The sequence below is a fragment of the Natator depressus genome, chromosome 23 (assembly GCF_965152275.1).
Source record: "Natator depressus isolate rNatDep1 chromosome 23, rNatDep2.hap1, whole genome shotgun sequence".
Taxonomy (NCBI): Eukaryota; Metazoa; Chordata; order Testudines; family Cheloniidae; genus Natator; species Natator depressus.
Window position 1 is genome coordinate 1,994,415 of NC_134256.1, and position 22,273 is coordinate 2,016,687.

Here is a 22,273-nt window from a genome sequence, read left to right on the forward strand (position 1 = left end):
TTGCCCCCGTTTCTTTAAAAACAAAACGACTGGAGCAAATCTATGGCTAGAAAAAAGCAAAAAATAAAACATTTCCACAGATAGAGGCGTGAAAATAAAACCAGCTAGTCGTAGGCGGTGGAGACGTGACCTCCTAATGCCGAGGGAGGTGGCAACGTTAGCAGCTAGGCCGTTCGTTGCTCCTTTGCGAAGGGAAGAGTGGCAGAAATGAGGTATTCAGCCAAAAAATAAATTAAAACAGCCTTTGTCTGTGAAGGTGGAAACGGGGCTCGTCGTGGCGGCTCGCGGGAAAACAAAGAACTACAGAATCGCCCGAAACGAAACTCACAACCTGTCGGGGTTTATTTACATGCAAAAATTCTAAATGCGGCCGTGCAGTTCCACAGCGCCCCGGCTCTTGTCTAGTCCGATTCCCCGCTGCAAAGTGCGACCAGAGCCGGAGCGTCTTGCGTGGAGATGTTCGGGCCCCACCGTGAGCTGTAAGGTGGCTGGTTTCAATGCAAACCCCTGGCAAGGAGAATCAATCTGGGGCAGCAGACGTGCAAGGCGAGGTGGCTTCTGATGTTAGAACCGTCCCCAGAGCAAACGGCCACTCCAGTTCAGATCTCTAGGAGCCGAGACCAGCTGGATCTCAGTGGGGCTGCCTCAGACAGAGACGGAGCTGAACCCGAATCCGCTACATCTTTGGGGGAGTTTCTATGCAGCCACCTTTGGAAAAGGGGAGCAGTCAAAGGGGTCTGGTTAGAAAAGAAAAAGCTGGGCTCTCCATAGTCTTGCACCCACTAGTGAGGAACAGGTGTGGACGAGAATCCTTCCGATCCGGTTTCATGCCTCTTCCGCACTAGTGTAAATGCATGTGCAAGGCAATGGGGAAACTGGGCCTCAAAGCGTCACCAATTCCCCCTTCTCCCCCAACACACTTTTAAACACAGCCAAAGGTGGGGGGCAGGGGGAAGCTCCATGTGAATGCAACGGGGTCAGGTCCTCAGGTGGTCCACCCTGCAATTCCATTCTGCGCTGCCGGGCTCTGACCCCTGCCCCACAACGTGGCTGGAAACCAGGATGATTCAGGGAAAGCAGCTGGACGTTCGACAGCGGGGATCCGTGCCGAGTTTCCCCATCTCCTGGCTAGTCACCATCTCAGCTCTCCTCCCTGCACAAGCCAGAGGACCCGATCCTGTCCCCATCCCGGGGAGTTTTGCCACCGGGGTCCGAGAGCAGCAGGAGCCGAACCCAGTTTGACTGCACCCCTTTCTGGCCCCAAGACGACAAGCCCACAGGGCCTGTGCGAATGGCTTTCAGGATCGGGGCCCCCATTGGGTGGGAAGTTGTGCTTTGTGCCTGGATGTTGCCTCAGACCCCCCAAGGTATTTCAGCACCTAACTCCCATGGGAGAGTGATTTTTCCAGCCCTGCAAAGAGCCCAAAGGCCTGGTCGCTTGCAACGGGCAGCACCAAGGCCGCAGCGTTCGAAATCAGCGCGTTCTGGGGGATTTTGGGGGTCGAACAGATGAACAATAAACAGAAAAAATGCCCCCCGGGTCGTAGCCCGGAACAGCCAGGGCAGTTTGCTGAGCGTTTGGCCCAGGCCATACACCGGTCAGTCTCCTAGGGGAGCGCGAGGCAGGGGAGCCCTCAAAGCATAAGCATTTGTCGTCACTTTCAAGTTAACCCCCTCCCCAAATAATGGGTTTTGCACCCAAAATATCCAGGGGGGAGGGGAAATGGAGGTTAGAATAAAACACCACCCTGCAAACAGCCAGGCAGGCCTTGACCCTGGCTCGCGCCGCTGGCCTCTCAGCATAGATCTCTCCCCTCCAACTCGCTAAGCGCGACCAGGTCCCTTGCCCCGCTTCACGACCAGGGTTGCTTGCTTGAGACAGGCGTGTGGCCTGGCCACGGACCCATTCCGGGGTGGGTCAGCCCAGCAGCTCTGCGGCACGGGTTGGGGTAATGGAGGGGGACCCCAGGGAGAGTTTGTGTCCAGACGCCTCTACCGAGAGCCCCTGGTATGGCCACGCCACTCCGATCCTGGCTCCACATAGCAGAGGGAGCCTGAAGACTCAGGATTTACATGTGGGGAGTGGGTCTCAAGTGAGAGACAAATGCTCTCTAAATGCTCAATTCCCGCCCCCCCCAGCCAGGGGTCCTCATTCCCCCCCCCCGGATATATTTTTACTGGTGCTCTGCATTGTTCCTTTGATCCAGCAACATCTCAGCTTCCAGCATTAAAGGCTCCTGTCCCGAACCCGCTGCTGAAATGCAGCCACCTCTGGGCCAGAGCTCAGCTGCGGGCGCCCCAGCTGGGCAGACCCTCTCTCTGGCAGGATGTGGCCGGTGAGGTCTCCACCCAGAGGAGACGGGACCTCAGTTCCGGACGGCTGGACTGTGGGCAGCTGAACCTGGAGCCGGTTCAAACCCGACGCTCCCTAAGCCGTCCTCGCTGGGCTGTGACCTCGGCACACGCCCTTCGCCCTGGCCCTCAGCTTTGCCAAGCACAGAGCTGTCCATCCACAGATCCCATGGCCCCATGCACATGGAGGGCACGACAGAAGGGGAAACCGAGGCACGGGGTGGAACATCTGACACCCAATCATTGGCTGAGCTGGGGAGAACTGACTCCCGGTCCCCACTTCTCTAAACCTCGCTCCCCTCCCAGCACTGGAAAAAGAACCCAGGAGTCCTGGCAGCACATGGCTGGACCTAACTCCTCCACCTCACACCCTATTTCTTTCCACCCTTCACTTCCTTCGCTCAGACCGCCCCCCCGCCCCCTTCAAAGGATCAGGCCAGGGCTAGGGAGAAACCTGCCAGGGGCGGGGGGCTACTTCCCACCCAGAATCAGCCGTGCCACTTCCCAGCTCCACCCCTACAGATCCGGGTGCCACGTGGTGGGGGTGGCACAGACTGTGGGGGCTGCCACGCCAGCCAGCCCCCGTCCCGAGGAAATCAGCAGGGCGGGATCCCAGCTGAGATTCCTTGACAGATTTCGTGTCCGGGGCTCGGGTGGAAAAAAAACCCGAGGCACCGCGTGGCGCGAGGGACCCATGTGGCCACGCCGGGTGAGGTCCTCAGCCCCCGAACAACCAAGCAGGGCAAGTTTCCAAGGAAGGGCAAAGCCCCCGTGATGCTGGGCAAGGGGGAGTCCCCCCTCAGTCAGATCCCCGACGCCGGTTGCAATCTCAGTCCGGCGACGGACGTGGGTCGGAGGCCAGGCGGCTCGAGAAGGTGGCAGCGGGGAGGGGAGAGATGGGCCTTCGGGGTCGGGGGGAAGCATGGACAGGGGGTGTCTCCCTGGCTGCCTCCCGCCACTTCACAAGACCTGGAACTTCCAGGAGCTCTGATCTTTGTAATCCAAGCAGTCTGCGGCGTTGAAATTGAGTTTCCAAGAGGCCGTCTGATCCTTGTAGTCTAAGCAATCCACCGAGCCAAAGCTGAGCCCGGCCGTGCCGTAGCCCTGGCTGGACAGGGAGGCCGGGGACTGGCTGAGGTGGCTGCCCATGGCCGGGGCGGCGATGGGGCTCAGGGCAGCGCCGGGGGCGGAGAGCTGCGGGTGCATGGGCGAGAGGTAGGAGCCGCAGTCCAGGCCGGGGAAGTAGGCGGAGGAGCCGGCGTAGCTCTGGGGGTAGCCGGTGGCCTGGGTGTAGGTCATGGGGTAGGCCGCAGAGCGCTGCATGCACGGGGTGGCCGAGGAGGCCAGGGGGTCGGGGATGGGGGAGATGGAGGCCGGGCTCCAGATGGAGACGGTGGCGCTGGCCGTGGAACTGGGGGTGCCCGAGGCGCCGGCGGGTGGGGGGCTGTACTGGCCGTTGGTGCTGGTTTCCGAGCTGGTCTCCCGGGCCGGCGAGCTCTTCTTCTTGGCCGGGCGCGCCTTGGCCTGGCCACTGCTCTGCTGCTGTTGCTGGCGGCATTTGGCCCGTCGGTTCTTGAACCAAACCTGCCGGGAGAGGGGGGAGGGGCAGGGGGTGAGCCACGGCGCCCGGCGGGGTCCGTTCCCCCTGGCCGTGGCCCGGCTGCAACAGCCACTGGCGTCCATCTCCGCCCCCTCCCGTTGGATCGGGGGGTCGCAAAGCGCCCGTCTCGCCCTCCCCTCCAAGGGCTGGTCTCTAGCCATTGAGCCCCCCGGATGACTGTACTCGGGGGGGGGCGGGATTATCCTGCCCCATCTCTCGGAGGATCTCAAAGCCCCAGAACTAGGGCAGAACAGAGCCAGCTGTGGTTCGTATTATCCCCAGAGCAGATAGGGAAACTGAGGCTGCAGGGGGGAGCCTCTAGAATAATCCCATAATATCAGGACCTCTGAGAGCGTCGAGCACGGGGGATTTCCTGGCAGGAGCAGGGTAGAACTCAGCTGCTCCTCATCCAAAAGAGACACACACACACACACGCGCACAGGCTCACTGCCTTACACCCAGCCTCGAATTTGTCCTCCCCCCGACCTGGTGATGTCTCTCTCCTGTTCTTAGCCCTTCGCCGTCATTTCGGGGGGTGAACTTGCCCCATGAACATCTCCCGAGAAACCCGGACTGTTTCCTGCAGGACGCAGACGGAGGGCGGCCAATTATCGGGAGATCTCGCGTGGCAAATTTAAAAAGAGTCCAAATTTTACTGATTTCTAACTTTTAAAAATGGCATGATTTCTAAGCCAACTCTCGGGATTTGTTAACACTCAGGGTTGGCGATGCGGCAGGGTGTGCTAGGCAGCTGTTGAGCCGGCTCTGAGCTCCGGGCAGCTAGGCTCTGTCTACATGGGAAAGCGAAACCGATTGAGCCTAAACCGGTTTATTTAACCCAATGGCAAAGGCAGGGCGCACGCTCCGGTACCACCGAGTCTGCCGGGGGTGCTATTTGACCGATATACTTGTCCCAGTCCGACCCCTCGTGTGGAGGCAGTTTCACTGGGATGAAAGCGTCTTAAGCTGGGGGTCACCCACTTTGTAGCTTCTGTCAGTCAAGCGTATTGCACCCCTCGGGGGCTGCTGGCAGGGATGGGCGGGGGGCACAACAGGGGCGCTCTTCCAGGCAGTCAGTGCTGGCACCAATGCCCCAGCGCAGCACTAGGGGGCGCTGTGCTGCAGGGAGTGGGGTGGGGGGGTCAGTAGGGGGCGCTCTCCCCTCCCAGGCTGGTCTGGCCCCGATGCCATCTTCCAGCAGAGACAAACGCAGCAGCCCGGCCTCCCATGGCCACGTTGCAAAGAGTCCAGGTGTTTACTCAGGCGCCCAGCTGGGATAACCACATTCATCCTCCCAAAGCCCCTGGCGGCTTCCCTGGACTTCAGCTCCTCCCCAGCCCTGCAAGGTTCACAGCACAGCCCCCTGGCTCCTCTCCAGAGGTGGGCGCCTTTCTGGGCTGGGCAAACACCCCCTCTTGATATCACATGCATTGGGTTACATTTGTGGGGTCCCACAGGGGGTGTAAAATCCTGTTCCACCTCCCTTGCAAGCTAGGATTTCCCCAGAGGCTGCTGGGAGCTGCACACAGAACTCAAACCTGCTCCCAAACCCCAGCACGCTGCTAAAGGAGAATCCCCATCGGCTGTTTAGCAGTATAGGGCTTATGACACCAAGGTGAGCAGTTCCAATTCCACCCAGCAGAGGGCGGCGGCCAGCCACGTGTGCTCACACATACACACTTTCCAGCAGGAGGCAGCAGTATATACACACACGCATGCGCACACACACACACAACCGTCTGGCCAGGGGTCAGTCCGGGCTCCCATCCTCACCTGCACCCGGGACTCCGGCAGGTTGATCTTGAGCGCTACCTCCTCCCGCATGAAGATGTCGGGGTAGCGGGTCTTAGCGAAGAGCGCCTCCAGAATGTCCAGCTGGGCCCGCGTGAAGGTCGTCCGCTCGCGCCGCTGCTTCCGTGGGGTGGCTGTGGGGGGAGAGGAGATGGTTACGCCTGCTGCTCTCAGGGTGGGACGGACAAGCCGGGGGGGTTGTCCCCGGAGTGGGGAGCTGGGGGAGCAGCAATCAGGGCTGTCCCCCAGGCATCTGCTTCTCCCTGCTCTTCAGTGACCCCCCTCCAGGGCACGGTGGGGGGCAAGCAGCTTGTTCCACTGCATTACCGTAATACACCTAATAAATAACGTACAGCGTCTAGCGCCAGGGGGGCCTGGCCCACAACTGGGGCGCCAAGGCGCTACCGTAATACACCTGCCAAATAATCATAATCATTCAGCCCTGGGTGTCTGGGCCACTCCACAGCTCAGAGCAATTTGTTACCAGAGAAAGAGATCTTGGCTAAGGCAAAGGCATTTGTAGCTCAGAAGGCAGGAGAGTCTAGTAGTTAGACCACCAGGCTCAGGATCAGTGACCTTGGAGGAACTGGGCCGTCGTCGCTGTGTGCCTCGGTTTCCCACCCACCCAGTGGAGAGGAGGGCTCCGCCCATAGCATGGCAGGGGGAGGGCGGGCTGTTATTTTGGTGCGTTTGTTTCAGCATTACATGGGGTGGGTGGGTCTCGAAAATCCCCCCCAGAAAACCCAGTGTGTGATTTACGGAACAGGCCATCTAGGGCTTGGCCGGGTTGGATTACAGACTGCGAGGGGTTCGGATGCTCCGAGGGGGGTGAGAGGAGCCGGGCAGAGCTGCCCGTGTCTGTCAGTGTGAAGGCCCCAGCAGCCTTTCCCGCAGCTCTGGCCTGCAGGTCAGCCCTTTCCAGTGCAGTCGTTGGCCTGGCTGCATGGAGAGCGGGGCCAGAGGGTGCAAGCAGGGGGCTGTGGAGATGCCAGAGGGACCCTGGCTGCAGGGGAGGTGATTTAAATTGGCCATTCGGCTTTTGTTTGCACAAGTTGCCATGTGGCTGTTTGCACCAGGGCAAAGTGAGGGCAAAATGCCACCACGACAGGGTCACCCTCATTGCACTGGGGCAAGTGGGTGTGCAAGGGGCAGTGCACCACATTGGGCCAGGCGTGCAAGGGGCAGTGCACTGCCCTGGGCGTGCAAGGGGCAGTGCACAGGGATAATGAGACCCTTTAGTGCAGCTACTCCTGATTCACACCCGTTGCAGTGGAGAGTCAGAGCCCGTGGAGAGTGAGACCACGGGGTTTTAATGACTAGTGACTTTAGACCCCTCCTCATTTTGAGTCTCCACCTGCCCTTCGGGGCGGAGGGGGGTGGGGGTGATTAGCACTGTGTGAAAATCAGATCTCTTTGAGGAGCCTCAGGTATGGGCCGTCCAATCCCAAGTCACTTTTGAAACTCATGACTGTGTGGCCACGCATTGCACGTGACGCACACCCAGATTGCTCGGGGTGTGTGTGCATTGGGGACGCATGGTCGAGATTAGAGGAACCCTGCACTAGGTCACACGTTTGCTCAGCATTTCTCCTGCGTCTGTGCTTAGAGCTGGAGGATCCTACAGCGGGGTCTGGCTCAAAGCCAGGAACCCAGAAATCCCCCGCAATGTTGGGCTGAGCTTGGATCTCAATTTTCTTGTCAGCTCCATCTCTGAGAAACGCAGTCAGCTTCTCAGTCTGCGACTTGTCCTGTCCTCTGCACCTGGGCACCGCTGAGTGTAATGAGCTGGAATGAGAGCCGTTCACACCCACATCGCACGAGTGTAAAGGTCTGTGGACAAGGGGCCTGGGAATGGCGAAGCCGGCTTGTCTCTCGCCAGCGGTTTAGCCTCTAAGGGGTTCTCAGGCCAAATTATAATAGCGTTAGGGAAACCAAATAACTATGCACATAGACACGTCCAAATCATTACAACTTAGTTATTGCTAGCTAGTGAGTCTGCTGTGACAAGTGATATTAACAAACATACACGTATCTCTTGTCACAGCAGACTTACTCAGCCTTACCAAGCCTGGGGACAAAGTAAGCCCTGGGGGAGGGCCAGGGGACATGGGGGTGCAGTGCAGGGGAGGAGGCAGCGAGGGCTGGAGCCTGAAGCCCTGGGGCCAGAGCCCAAAGTCCCATAGCTGGAGGATGGGGCCCAAGGATGGAGCCCGAAGCCATATGGCCGGACCTTGGGGCCTGCCGACAGCCAGCCAGTGCCGGAGCCCGAAGCTCCGCAGCCAGAGCCTGTCGCCCCCAAGCTGAGCCCCACTGCCCCTGGGAAGGTGGGGAACTCACTGGCTGCCTGATTCTCCAGCCCTGTGCCCCACGTGACTCCAGGGGGCCCCAGCGACCAACACCAAGGTGGTGCACCCAGGAGCAACAGAGAGGGGGTGGGGGTGCTACTCTGCAGGCCAGCGTTCTGAGTTTCAATGAGGGGGACATGAATGCAGGGAGAGCAGAAACCCACTGATTGCAAATTCCCACAAGCAACCCTCGGGCTCTTAGGTGACCTCTGTCAAAGTATCTCTGAATGATATTCTATGACTCAAACCCCAGTCTCTTCTAGGTGACTATTTCACTCTGACAACTGGTTTATTCCGCTCACTTTAATAATCATAATGATAAGATAAAATAAATGAATCACAGAGAGTGGATGAAATAAGCCTAACTCATTTGCTTTGCTCACTCTGTAATAATTGGTTTATTTCACTCACTCTCTAGAATAGAACAGGAGGACTTGTGGCACCTTAGAGACTAACCAATTTATTAGAGCATAAGCTTTCGTGAGCTACAGCTCACTTCATCGGATGCATTCAGTGGAAAATACAGTGGGGAGATTTATATACATAGAGAACATGAAACAATGGGTGTTACCCTACACACTGTGAGGAGAGCGATCACTTAAGGTGAGCTATTACCAGCAGGAGAGCGGGGGGGGGGGGGGAGGGGACGGACTTTTTGTAGTGATAATCAAGCTTATGCTCAAATAAATTTGTTAGTCTCTAAGGTGCCACAAGTCCTCTTGTTCTTTTTGCGAATACAGACCAACATGGCTGCCACTCTGAAACCAGTCTCTAGAATAGCTGGCTGATCTCAGTCGCTGTAGAATAACTGGGCTGGCTGACTCGTTCAGCGTCATGGTAACTGGTTTATTTAGCTGTATTTACAATAATAACCAACTGATTTTGCTTTCTTCCTCTAGAATTATTACACCAGCTGTTTGCTTTTTCCAGTGCCTAGAGAATAACTAGTCTACTTCACACGCTCAGGATAAAGCTCAGGACAACGCTAACATCTCACTGAGGATCATGGATTTCTTTGACGTGTAAAATAATTGTAACTGGCGTATTTCACTCACTCGATTGAACAGAAACTGGTGTCTTCAGCTCTGTACGATAAGAACCAAGGTCACTTGCTGGCTATGTAATAGTAACTAACTTCTTTCAGGTTTCAGAGTAGCAGCTGTGTACTTGTGGCACCTTAGAGACTGACAAATGTATTTGAGCCTAAGCTTTCGTGAGCTAAAACCCACTTCATCGGATGCATGGAGTGGAAAATACAGTAGGAAGATACACATATCTCTATACTGCATGCATGCAATGAAGTGGGTTTTGGCCCCTGAAAGCTTAGGATCAAATAAATTTGTTAGTCTCTAAGGTGCCACAAGCATTCCTCGTTCTTTTAACTTATTTCACTCTCTCTACAATAATTAGTTTCTTTCCCCCAGCAACCACAACAGGGTGACTGGATGTCCCGATATTTGGGACTTGGTCTTGTATAGGATTCTATGACTCCCCACCGATTTTTCACACTGCTCTCTGCTCACCCTAACCCACAACCCACTCCACAGAAATTGACAGCTCTGAAATTGATGGTAGGTTCTTCTGTGGCCTCCATGACCCTAGTCTCCGAACGCCCATGGAGGAATCGCGGAAAGGCACTTACTTGGGTATCCCACGGCGGAGTGGAGCAGGTCCATGCCCGGTCCCGCTAGGGTTAACCCATTGACTGCATAATGAGGCTGCTTCATATAGGACATCATGCTCAGGAACTGGCGATCCCGAAGGGGCTCCTTCTCGTCTCACCCACCCCGGAGGACTGGGATGCTAGGTTATTCCAATCCGCTCAGCTGCCCAGGCTCGCTGCAGAGTGGGGAGAGGAAAAGACACACCCAGAAATTGTGGGCACCCTCCTCTAAAAGTGGCCGGGGGAGCTGAGGGAAGGGCTCCTCCAATGGTGAGAAGGCAGCACCGGGACTTCACACCTTCAAGGGACCAGGGTTGAAGGAGACTGGTTAACCCTTTAATCCACACTTCCCTTCCAATTAACTCAATCAAGCCCAGCAAACCTCCCTGCCCTCCCTCACACTGTTGCGTTGTTCCTCTGCATGGATAGCAGACACACACCCAGCTCAGGGCATGGGGCAGGAGAAGGGGCTGGCTACAGGCTAGAGCAGGGGTCGGCAGCCTTTCAGAAGCGGTGGGCCAAGTCTTCATTTATTCACTCTAATTTAAGGTTTTGCGTGCCAGTCATACATTTTAACGTTTTTAGAAGGTCTCTTTCTATAAGTCTTTAATATAGCTCTAAACTATTGTTGTATGTAAAGTAAATAAGGTTTTTAAAAATGTTTAAGAAGCTTCATTTAAAATTAAATTAAAATGCAGAGCCCCCCGGACCGGTGGCCAGGACCTGGGCAGTGAGTGCCGCCTTCGGTACGCGTGCCATAGGTTGCCTACCCCGGGCTAGAGACACAAAGCAGCGTCCCCAGAAAGGCGCGGGAAGAGGCCCCCCTGCCCCATTGCAACATCAGTCCATACCGCACCAGTTAAGTCGACCCCTATAAGAAAGAAGCTCGCTGGTCAGTTTCCATTACAGTAGGGTGGGAACTTCTGTACAGTCCAGTTCCTTGGAGGTGTAAAGCACAGATCTGCTGACGAAGTGTGGGGGGAAGCATGGGGGCAGATTGGGTTTTTGGCTATTTGTATCAGGCCGGATCCTCAGCTGGTGTGAGATTCGCTCGTTAACACCAGCTGAGGGTCTAGAACGGGGATGCAGCTGTTCCGATTTATGCCAGCTGTGTGTCTGGGCCCAGGATCATCAGGGCCTCCAGGGCACAGGCTAGTGAAGAAATGTACAAAGTCAGAAGACCAGGGTTTTGCTAATGGAATAATTTAATGTGGTCAGCTGACTGGACCAAGACCCTGTGGGATGGGACCAGTTCTCTAGGGGACAGGGCCCTGGATGGAGATGCTGAAAACCTGGTTCTAGTCCCAACTCTGCCAGTGAACAGATGTGTAAGTCACTGCCCCAGTTAGTGCCTCAGTTTCCCCTCCCACTCCTTGTCTATTGCGATTGTCAGCTTTTTGGGGCAGGGATTGTCTATCACTCTTTGTGCAGTAACTGGCATGACGGGGCGCTGATTTCGCTCGGGGTCTGGGCAGCGCCCGGCACGACGGGGCCCTGATCTTGGTCGGGGTCTGGGCAGCGCCCGGCACGACAGGGCCCTGATCTTGGTCGGGGTCTAGGCAGCGCCCGGCACGACAGGGCCCTGATCTTGGTCGGGGTCTGGGCAGCGCCCGGCACGACGGGGCCCTGATCTTGGTCGGGGTCTGGGCAGCGCCCGGCACGACGGGGCCCTGATCTTGGTCGGGGTCTAGGCAGCGCCCGGCACGACAGGGCCCTGATCTTGGTCGGGGTCTGGGCAGCGCCCGGCACGACAGGGCCCTGATCTTGGTCGGGGTCTGGGCAGCGCCCGGCACGACGGGGCCCTGATCTTGGTCGGGGTCTGGGCAGCGCCCGGCACGACGGGGCACTGATCTCGGTCTGGGCCTTTAGGGGCCAGCATAATACAAATAAATCAGTTCCATGCCAGAGAACCCTCGGGCAATCAATCTAAGAAGAGCTCTCCCTGAAAGGCAGCTGTTGCCAGGCTATAGACAAGGCCCCACTATCGCTGGCCTTCCCTTAGAAAATATAGCCAATATATCCCATCCTGGCCCACCCCACGTTAATTTCCCCCCAAGAGGTAACAACTTTGGGAGACCTTGTGGGGCTGAGCATTTTAGAGTCATCTGCTCGGAGCAGATCTGATCACGGCAATGCTGTGTAGGCGGTTTTGGTCTAATTCCTTACCCATCACTGTCACGGACACAGCGTGAGGGTGCGAGCACTTAGTGCAAACGGCTCACGATTGTTTGAGTGCTGACCAGCGGCTGAAAACCAGGAGGCTGTTTTGTTAGTGTAGACGAGAACTTGCTTTCTTGTTTCCTTTTGCCTTAACTAGCTGCTGTCGTCTGAGCCATTCCATACCCAGACGGATTCAGGAAAGGAGAGGAAAACCATGCCACCCCTTCCACCTCCTCTGTCTGTGCCATCCCAACTCCCTCCAGGGGAACACGAGAATTCGTGCCAGGCCAAGCCACATTGTATCACGCTCATTCCGGTTAATAACAGGGCTGGTGACGAGCACGGCCCAGAAAACGCTCATAAATCACGAACGGATTCAACACCTTTTCTTGGCCGGGTCTAGAACTAGAGCCCAGAGAAATGGGTTTCAACAGGCAAAACCAAATGAAATAAAACAAAATTAGCCCTGGCGAGGCTGCCTTCACCAGGTGGGGAGGTTCCCCTGGAGTTTGCCTGCTGGGAAGTTTCCATAGGAGGGGAGCCATTTAACAGGATCCACCCCCCTTCTCCTTCCAGCTTCCTACATTTTGTGGATTCGGCTCAATCAGGGTCCAGAGCTCAGCTGGACTTGAAAAGTCAAAACACATCCCAGATTTTCCCTTGTTTCTGGTTTGGATCCGGGGGGGGTGGTGTCTATAAAAGGCCCACAGGGGAAGATCTCTGAGAGCAGAGGACTCTTTCATCTAGCAGATAAAGACAAAATGAAATCCCGGGCTTCATTCATACAGAATCTAGTGCAATGGGGCCTGGGCCACGGTGCTACCATAATACACCTAAAGCAATAAAAACGTACAGCGCCCGGCACAATAGGGACCTGGCCCATGCCTGGGGTGCCTACGTGTTACCATAATGCACCTCATAGAATCAAAAATGTACAGCGCCTGGCACAGCGGTGGTCCGGCCCATGCCTGGGGCTCCAAGGGTTATCACAATAAAGATACGATGGCTGAAAGTTGTCTAGAAACAAGGGACACCTTTTAACAGCAAGAGCAGTTAACCTACAATCGCCAAGCCCCAGCCTTCAAAATATCAGGCATCAGGCTCCAAAAAAACGAAAACAAATTACAAGATTGGCTTAAGAAATCACGAGATCTTCAAAACCTCACAGGATGTGGGGGCCTTTTTATTTCATTTTCTGGGGTGAGAGCCTTTGCAGGTCATGTTTACAGGCTGTTCTATGGAGCCCTGCGAGCTAGAAACAAAACCAGCAAGCCGAATTCCCGTCATCACGGAAAAACCACCTCATTCCCGGGGTGGAGTTTTTAAGGGAAGCGCCTGCTACTGCAGATTGGCCACGCTGGGACACCCTCCCAAGCAACTGGGGGCATTTTCCTTAGAACCTTAGAATCGAGCTGGGGTGTCTTTCTAAAAGACGCCCACCAGTTATGGAGTCTGGTGTAGGAATTGCTGCTTGAATTTCTCGGATCGGGGAAGTGTAGGTCACAAGATCTTAAAGAAAAGGAGGACTTGTGGCACCTTAGAGACTAACAAATTTATTTCAGCATAAGCTTTCGTGAGCTACAGCTCACTTCATCGGATGCTGTAGCTCACGAAAGCTTATGCTCGAATAAATTTGTTAGTCTCTAAGGTGCCACAAGTCCTCCTGTTCTTTTTGCGAATATAGACTAACCCGGCTGCTACTCTGAAAAAAGATCTTAATGGTTCCTTCTGGCCTTAAAACCTATTCCTCAGAATAAATCCCGAAATGCCACCACGATGGGGCTTTATTCATCTGGGGGCTGCTATTTTTGCCTCGCGCCAGGATTTCTGGCCTGTGCTGATTTTGCATCTCTTAATGGAGCTGCTGGGTGGGGACAGGGGGATCCAGGTAATTCCTTATTCTCTCCATGAAAACAAACTGCGGGTAATGTAACAAAATAATGAGGGTTGAACCAAACTTCCTCCTAAAACAGCTCCTTGATTGCAATTTGCCATCCTCAGTCATTAGCTGCCTTGCATGGTAAGTTTCTGAGGGCACTTGTAAACAAGTGGAGGATTGGGGAGAGGGGGGGATGAACTGACAGACTGACAGTTAGCAACTCATTTGCACCTTACTAAGCAGCCTTCGGCTTCTAATGCTGCATGTTGACTCTGGAGTGAAGTCTGTAAACAGGGCATTGATGAATTTTTGCACTTCCAGATTTGATCAGAGGAAAAACAAGTTTGAGCAAAAAACCAAAACCAAACAACTAAAACCAAACAAAAAAAACCGACCACAAATACATCAAAAATAGAGCCCATTAGAGGAGGGAAATCCAGAAAGAGCCTTTTAGAACAAATTGATGTATTAAGGGGAAAACTCTTTGGATCACTTGATATTTCCCTGTTCTATTCATTCCCTCTGGGGCACCTGGCATCAGACAGGACACTGGGCTAGATGGACCTTTGGTCTGACCCAGTGTGGCCGTTCTTATGTTCTTAAAATGCATTGGAATGTATTTTCAAGAACCAATTTTTTTTCCTTTTGGCCGTCAAACGTACGGTAAAATTTGCAAAACGTCTAAGTGATAGAGGAATTTAAAGTACAATTTTTCAAAAGGGCCCCCAAAGTCAAAGTCATTTGGGTGCTATTGAAAATGTGACCCTGAGTTATGAATTATCATTATTACCTAGTTCTTATATAGCACTTTTCATCAGTAGCTCTCAAATCTGAAATCACAGCGAGCTAAGGTGATTCTGTTAATAAATTTTCCCCCAAACAGAACCAGTTTAAATGCCCATGTTTTTTCTTCCAAACCTTTTATACAAATAATTCTGGTGATTTCGCTGACAAGTCAACAAAATCCACTTTAACTAAAACCACTAGAAATAGATAATCTGGGAAAGCACTGAGATCGATTTAAAATAATGGATTTTGCAGAATGGCCAGGCAGGGGCAAAGAAAACATGTTTTTGAGTGTTGAAAAAACACTTTAAATAGCTCAAAGCATTTGAAAGTGGTTTTGATGATTTTGCAAAACCTGTATGAATTACATTCAGATCTTTTCTTTTCTTCTTAGTTCATAAAGAGATTTGCGAAATCAAGTTTTCCTCTTTGTGGGGATAATCGGTTATTTTACCGAAAGGAATAATTGAATAAAAGACATTTTAGCAGTGTTGTGTCTGAAATGTTTTGGTAGCATTTAGCTTGTTTCTGGCACAAAACAAGCCATGAATCGCTGAAGAACTGAAGAATGCCACAATTTGATCCCAAAATGTATGAATGTATTTTTCTCTCTAGAGATATATCACAATGTATATATATTTATATATAGACACATTATTATTATTTTATTATTATTATTAGAAAATCATCAGTTTTGTTTATGTTAAATATACATATTGAAATATACTCACTGGAATTCTATAATTATTATTTAAATGAAAAAAGCAAGATGCATGCCTCCTTTGTTAGGAAGCAAACAAAGTAACTGAGCTGAACTTAGAATATTGTTACAAATCATTGCAAGGCAACTGCGTGCAACCAATATTCTGATCATTCTTTCCCCTTCTCTCAGTTAATTAATAGGAATTTAGATAAATCACATCTCCCTGAGAGTTTAAAGTTAGACCTTAAAACAAAATAATAAAGATTTAGTTTTGAAGAGCTTTTTATGCATCATTTTTCGTTTGCGTTTTATGTATTGAAGGTAACTTAACAATTAGAAGGGACCTTGTTAAGGCTAATGGTGATGACTTAAAACGTGAATTATGATTCTTTTGAGTTGGAATGAAACCGACAAGATTATTCCTGGTTTCTGAGCGCAGGTTACCACCTTTGAACGTAGTTCTTTTACAGTGTTGATCATAGCAAAACAAAAGAGAAATATTTTTTCCCCTCTTCTCTAGATCCAGGCTTTATACTGAATCATTTTGCACTGGCTATTGCTTTCGCATGTTGAAAAGGAATGTAACTGCTTTCTAGAGCGATATCCAACCTTAATATTTTTGGTGAAATTTGTCAGTAAGCCATTTTGTAAAGAAACTTATATTGTTGTCAACTTCTTAGGCTGAGTGAAATACACAAATGGACCCACAACTTGGCTGTGGTGATGACTGGCCAAATTTTCTCCCAGTTCAGTGTGATCCGTTGACAGTGGGGCAAATTGTGAGTTTAAGCCTGGGCTGTGCGAATATGACAAATCACCCTACAAAAAGTTCTTTGGTCTCTTGTCACTCAGTACAAAACCTTGGCCCCTTCACACAGACCTTATTATTATTACTTTGTCATTATAATTATAGGAACAACTTTGTTTAAGATCCTTTTAAAAAACCTGACTCAATTTCCATTAATCAGATGTTTGAATCTGTAGGGGAAAAAATCACAATTTCATTTTCAATTGGTTCTAAAAACATCCCAGGTTTCGGTGCCACTTTAAGCCATCTTGTCCCCAGCCAGGTTACAATCTTTGCAACAGGAAAAAGCAAAGATTAAATTCCAGTTTGTTTAAAAAAGTGTGCAAAAGCATGAATAGTGCAGGTTTAAAACCCTCTCCATTTAAAACAACCCCAGCCCTAGAGACTGCGGCATGGCTGCTACCTATACGGGTGGCTTTAAAAGAAAATCTGTCCCTGTGGATATATTTTGTGAAACTCATTTGACTTAAGATTCCAACATACAAACAAAATATAAGGGAAATTCTAATCTAAACTGATTTCCTGCTGAGAATTTATAAAAGAAAGTTAAGAAATAAGAATAAACCAAAGAAGAATGCCTTGTTTTAGATCTATCCTGTTGGCTGGAAGAAATAAGTAAGATTTGCACGTTTGCGGCAGTTGTGTCGTTTTCTTTTTGAACTGTCCTTACCTTGGTAATCCCAAGAAAGAACGTTTTGGGGTTTTCTTTGGGGATTTAATTCTTGCCCCAGCAAGGTTAGTGAGCAGAGGGCTCGAATGGCAGAGCAGCAAAGTCACCTCTGGCGTTGGCAGTCGAGGTGTGCAAATTCTGCTTTGGAGGCAGAAAAAAATTCCTACCCGCCTTTACCAAAGGTCTTCTTACCTTTTTGCCCAAGCAAATGTCCTTCCAAAGGGTCCAGACTGAACAGTGCCGGGAGGTGCTGGAAGAAAACATAACAGAGACCGGTTTGCTGCTGGATCACCAGAAGAGGATGTGCAAATCTTTAGCAAACCCATGCCACGCCACCCCCCAAAAAAGCAGCAAGAAAGAGCAAAATGTGTTAAAAGGATAACTTGAGAAGAGATAGAGGAGTCGAGCTGTATAATCTGCAATAAAAAGAGAAGCTTAACCTGAATCGGAGAGCAGATTTAGAGCGGTCGCAGTAGATTCAGCAGACTTTTCCTCTCCCTGTCTCTCTGTGCTTTCAGATCTGAAGATTTGGGATTTTCTCCTCTAAGCCCCAGGAGTGGGGACGGGGGGGGGGGGGGAGAGTGTTTGCTCAAAACAATTTTGTGTGTAAGCTAGGTCCATTCTCAGCTGTTGCCTTAAGGATCTCACATGATAGGAATTATAACAACAGACCTCTTGCAGATTAATATCCGGGGGAATTGTTTTTCTCAGATGGCTCTGGAGGTCTTTGCTCTCCTTCTGGAGGGAGAACATGGCAAAGGAGAAGGTCCATGTCTGGAATGGGGAGCTGTCTTTTAAAGTTTCACTTTGGCTTGAAATTGACTTTGATCAAGATGGGTGTATGTTGGGGTAGCTTGTGAGCAAAAATAGCAGTCAGAAAGTATACATCGCAGCTGTGTTGGATTTTAATTCATCTAATTCATTTTCCAATTTCAATAGGTGGAACTTTAAAAAAAAAAAACAAGAAGACACTGTACTGTAGCAGCAGGCTAATATTTTGTTTGGAAAATGTCAAATCTCGTAGGAATGCTCCTCGTTAGTTAATCATACGCAGAAACCTTTGCGGATTAGGGCCTAATAGTTCAAAAAACGATAACCCAAATCTATTGCTTTTAAAAGACCACAAATCTAGGCATGAAAGATAAGCCTCACGTTTCAAAGAAAGATACAAAACAATCTTGTGTTTATTTTTAAAACCAGCAAGCTAATATTTGAGGTTACTTAGATTAAAAAACATTTAACAGAGAGAAATAACATATTCGCAGAAAGAACACTCATTTTTGTTACATTCAGGATAATGCAGTTTGCATAAAAGTGCTTCGGTAGCAATCAAACCTTCGAAGTATTATTTCACTTCTGCATTCTTCCCCCTAATATTTAAAGCAGTGTCAATTTAAAAAAAAAAAAATAGAGTACTAAAAAAACAAAAATTCTGGTTTAAAAAGTTTGTACTGCTTTCAGGGAAGGAAAATCTCTTTGCAATCTCTAGGCACAACTTTTAACCAAGCCACTGCGTGCCTCTAGAGAGGAACCAATATTCATATTTGAATTGTGTCTCTAATCACGAAGATCCATATAGCTACAAGCAGGAGAGACCAGCTCCTTTCTGCAGAGCTGTGCATCCTCAAAGAAGATAGGATCCTTCCCCCCCCCCGTCCTCTTCCCCCTTCTCCAATCTCTTTTCTTTATATATACATATAAACAAATAACCAAATGAAAACACTCTGCAAAGGCAGCAAAATGAGAGATTGTAGGAGATTAACAATCTTTTGAGCAAGCTGATGAGACTAGAGACAAGGTCCAAAAATTTCATTCAAGAGCGCTCGGATTGCTCGGCTGAAATTACTCTCCTAAGAAGCTTAGAGGCAAAAATAAAATTCAGGGAGAAAGTTGGATTCATTTCCATACAGTTCAGTACCCGAGAGAGAGAATACCTTGCTTTCCCCACTTTCTTCCCCTTATTTTATCTGCAAACCGAGGGGCATTGCAGTACATTAAGTTTTCACTTTGCAGCTAAGAAAATGCAAAGGCCAAAGAGCGTTCAAGGGTGGCGTGCCTATCCTGTAGAAGTTTAGTTGTTGTGTCGGAGTTTTACTAACAACCAAGGGCCTTGTGGCATCAGGCGCATGTTGAAAGAGATAGTCCCTGCCCGAGAAACTTACAAGATAAGGGTAAGAGGCGAGACAATAGGTGGAGACAGACCTGCAAAGCACAAGGTAACAAAGAGATGACAGCACTCGGCCTAGTTTCACACCATTTCCAAAAGTTTCTGACTTCCTTTGTCTTTAACTTTGCTTCTAGTCTTTAGCTTCTTGTAATCATTGGCCTTCCACCAGGGGATTTTTATAAGTGTAATGTGTGCGTTTGTAAATTGTGTAATACAAAGAATTGATTTCCATTTTAAACCCTTCGTATTATACAGCATGAAATGTTTAAGGTTAGGTAGCAAATGGTGACGCTAGCATGAGAAGTGGACGTATTCGGAACCGTTTGTTTGGTTACGCTGGTTTTTTCGAGGCAGATTTTAAATTGTTTAATAAAATGTTAATAGAAAAAAAGGTAACTGCACAATAAAATAAAGAGGAAACTGGAGATTGACTTTGCACCTTGACAACACAACTTTCTCGGGGGAGCCAGACTATGAGCCAAGCGGCTTCCACAGAATCATTTGTTTGTTTTTCCATTTGATGTTTGAGAACTTTTGGATTAAAAGGACCAGAAACCCATCCACTTTATAGATGTCTTAAGACCCTTGGCAGAGACTCACTCATCCTGTCCCTTGTCCAGTCATTTACCCTGTGTCACAGTCTGCCTGTGACTGCAAACGCCTGCCCAAGGCCTTGTGTCCTTGCAAACATCCCCGCTCCCCGCACCCCGCTCCCCACCGCCCCAGTGCACTCTATAAAGACCAGAACGAAAGAGAATTCGATCTGCGAGAAATTTCAGTGCAGCCGCACTTTTAAATCTAAAGATTTAAATCCATTATCACCCAACTGATTGGTTCTAAAGTAAAGTTTCACAGAATACTGGCTTGGTAGTTTCAAAGTAAAATATGCTCTAGATCAGTGGTGATGGGTGGGTGGGGGTGGAGGCAGTGGGGGCCAGGGGCGATATGGGGGGAACCCCACCGCCTGAGCCCCGGGACAGGCCCGAAGACCCGGGGCCAGTGCCCAAAGCCTGAGCCTCACTGCTCCCAGGAAGGTAGGTCAGGAACCCATTGGCCACCTGCCACCTGCTCCCCCGGCATTGTGCCCCACATGTCTCCAGGGGAGGCGCAGGGCGACTCCTGCTGGCGGCCCCAGCAACCAACACCCAGGCGGCACATCCAGGAGCAACAGGAAGGAGAGAGGCTGCGGCTTTGTGCCCCGTGGCCACAAGAGAAGCCGCTGGTAGCCGCATTTGAGAAATGCTGCATAATTGCAGATCTATCGTTAATAGCAATACTCCATGCAGAGATAGTCCTTGTACACCTGCTCCTGTCCCTCATTCGACACACGGACGGTGCTGTCTTACAACGAGTCGGAACGCCGGGGTAGAAACATCTGTTTTGTCTACACAGGGTAATCTAGTCTCCTGTTCCAGTCTGAAATGCTACACATTACTGTCGGGTTGTTGTTCCAAAGCCAATCAATTTGAATGATGAAAATCGCTCGCTATTCAGAACGGCACCCAGAGGGAGAAACAAATATTGAATTTCTCCTGGCGGCGCAGATTCCTAGAACTCTTTGTCACCTGTTCTTGCCAAAAGAACTCGGAAAGACACCAGCATCCCAGCACACGCGCTCGGTTCATCTCCAAGCCCAGTGTGGTTTTAACGCCAACCGTTATGTTATTCATGGTTGGTTTCCTAATTACCAGTCAAGTCCCCCTCTGAAATTATAAGGCAGATGCCCCTTCTCCATCGCCCAGTGGCACAAAACCAGCTCCTGAGACAGCACAAATAACTAAGTGTCTGATGGTCACGTCACGCAATAGTTCTTCGCTTCCCATTTTAAAACTCAATCCCAACAATTGACCCAACCCAGACCGATCCCCCGCTCCACATGCCAGCGTACGTTTCACACCCAGCATCGCCACCAGCATCTACCAATAAATTCCCATCATCTGCGCCCCTCCAAAAAAAGAACCACCTCAAAACATTTGGAGGAAGAACTGGACCCGTGCAGGCCTTCCCCAGTCCAACGGCACTTGAATTAAGCACGCTAAAGCCAGACGAGTGGCATTACGAATGTAAAGACTTTAAATCATTAGATATAATTTTATCAAGAGCGCTAAACCCCCCCACCCTGCCCTAAATCTGGATCAGTGGCAAATAATCATACCTCCCCGTCGCACACAATAAAAAGACTAGCTGATCTCTCTTGCTAGCAACTCACCTGGGTGTGCCGACTCCAGGAGGCGAAGACTTTGAGGAGGGGGAGGAAAAGAGAGAGAGCAAGAGAGGGGGGGAAAAGGAATAGAAGAGGAAGAGGCCACCTACATGTGGAAGATTTAAGTAAGGGAGGCTGTGATGTCAGCTGTCATTGTCTATATTTCACCCCTTAATCCTGGGCGGGTGGCAGGGAAGGGGGTCGGAGGTGGACTCAAGCGAGGTGACTTTGGGGAAGACAGTCCACCCGGCTGGCAGCGAGTAGCTAATCCGCTGCTGAAATGCCAGACGCAATTAAACGTGATCCCCCAGGACGAAAGGGGGTCTCTCCACAAGCCCAGTGGGTGGCGTGGACGGGGAGAGGGGCAGCTGCTTGGGTGGCAGAGCCAGTCACCCTGAGAACCTCCCAGGTAATCAGGACCCAAGTCTCAGTTTCCCCCCAACCTCGTGGGATCATTTAGAGCCAGCTCTGGCCTGCGTCCTGACCTCACTTCCCTCCCAGAGCTGGGCATGGAACACAGGAGTCCTGGCTCCCAACTGCCCCGCTCTAACCACGAGACCCCACTCTCATCTCAGAGCTGGGATAGAACCCAGGAGTCCTGGCTCCCAGCCCCCCACTACTCTGGGACTCAGAACTCTGGGGTTCTTTGCCACAGACCTGCTGTGGCATCTCACTGCAACTCTTTGGGCCTCAGTTTCCCCTCCCAGCCCTTGTGTAGGCGTGCAGCACGCAGCACAACGGGGAGCCCCTGGTGCTACCGTAATTCCATTAATAGTATCATCCTACAAACTACGCTTGAGGCCAGTACCTGTGTTTTGGACGCTGTCCCTGCCCCAAGGCGGCAGGGAGACCTTGAGAGTTTGTGTTCCCAGCCAGGATCCTTCTTGGGAGGGACCCGATTCAGGACAGAACAGACTCACGTGCTATGCTCTGCTGGAGTCAATGGGGCTAGGGCGTGTCCCTGGATTGGAGCGTATGCTGTGATTTCTCTCTTGCACTTCCCCAGTAGCTCTGCACCCCTATCTCTCTTCAGAACCCCCCATGTCCTGTTCCTTGAAGCAGGGGGCTCCCAGGGCTCCAGACCCGCAGTGAGGCTGGGTTCTTCATCTGGGAGGAGCTCACTGCCCCATCTCTGTTCATCCCCAG

General features: G+C 51.0%; 1 protein-coding gene across 2 annotated transcripts; it reads right to left on the reverse strand.

The window, feature by feature from the left end:
* Positions 1-3,256: 3,256 nt before the first annotated feature.
* On the reverse strand, positions 3,257-21,199 carry CRX (cone-rod homeobox). Of its 2 annotated transcripts, XM_074937289.1 has the most exons (5): positions 21,134-21,199; positions 16,950-17,007; positions 9,731-9,927; positions 5,726-5,877; positions 3,257-3,936 (listed from the first exon to the last, which is right to left on the reverse strand). In XM_074937289.1, the coding sequence occupies exons 3-5, from the start codon at positions 9,825-9,827 to the stop codon at positions 3,313-3,315; spliced, it is 873 nt and encodes a 290-aa protein (XP_074793390.1). In that variant the 5' UTR covers positions 9,828-9,927; positions 16,950-17,007; positions 21,134-21,199; the 3' UTR covers positions 3,257-3,312. The 2 variants fall into 2 exon arrangements, with proteins under 2 accessions (XP_074793390.1, XP_074793391.1); XM_074937290.1 differs by lacking the exon at positions 21,134-21,199 and having other exon boundaries at positions 16,950-17,057.
* Positions 21,200-22,273: the final 1,074 nt, after the last annotated feature.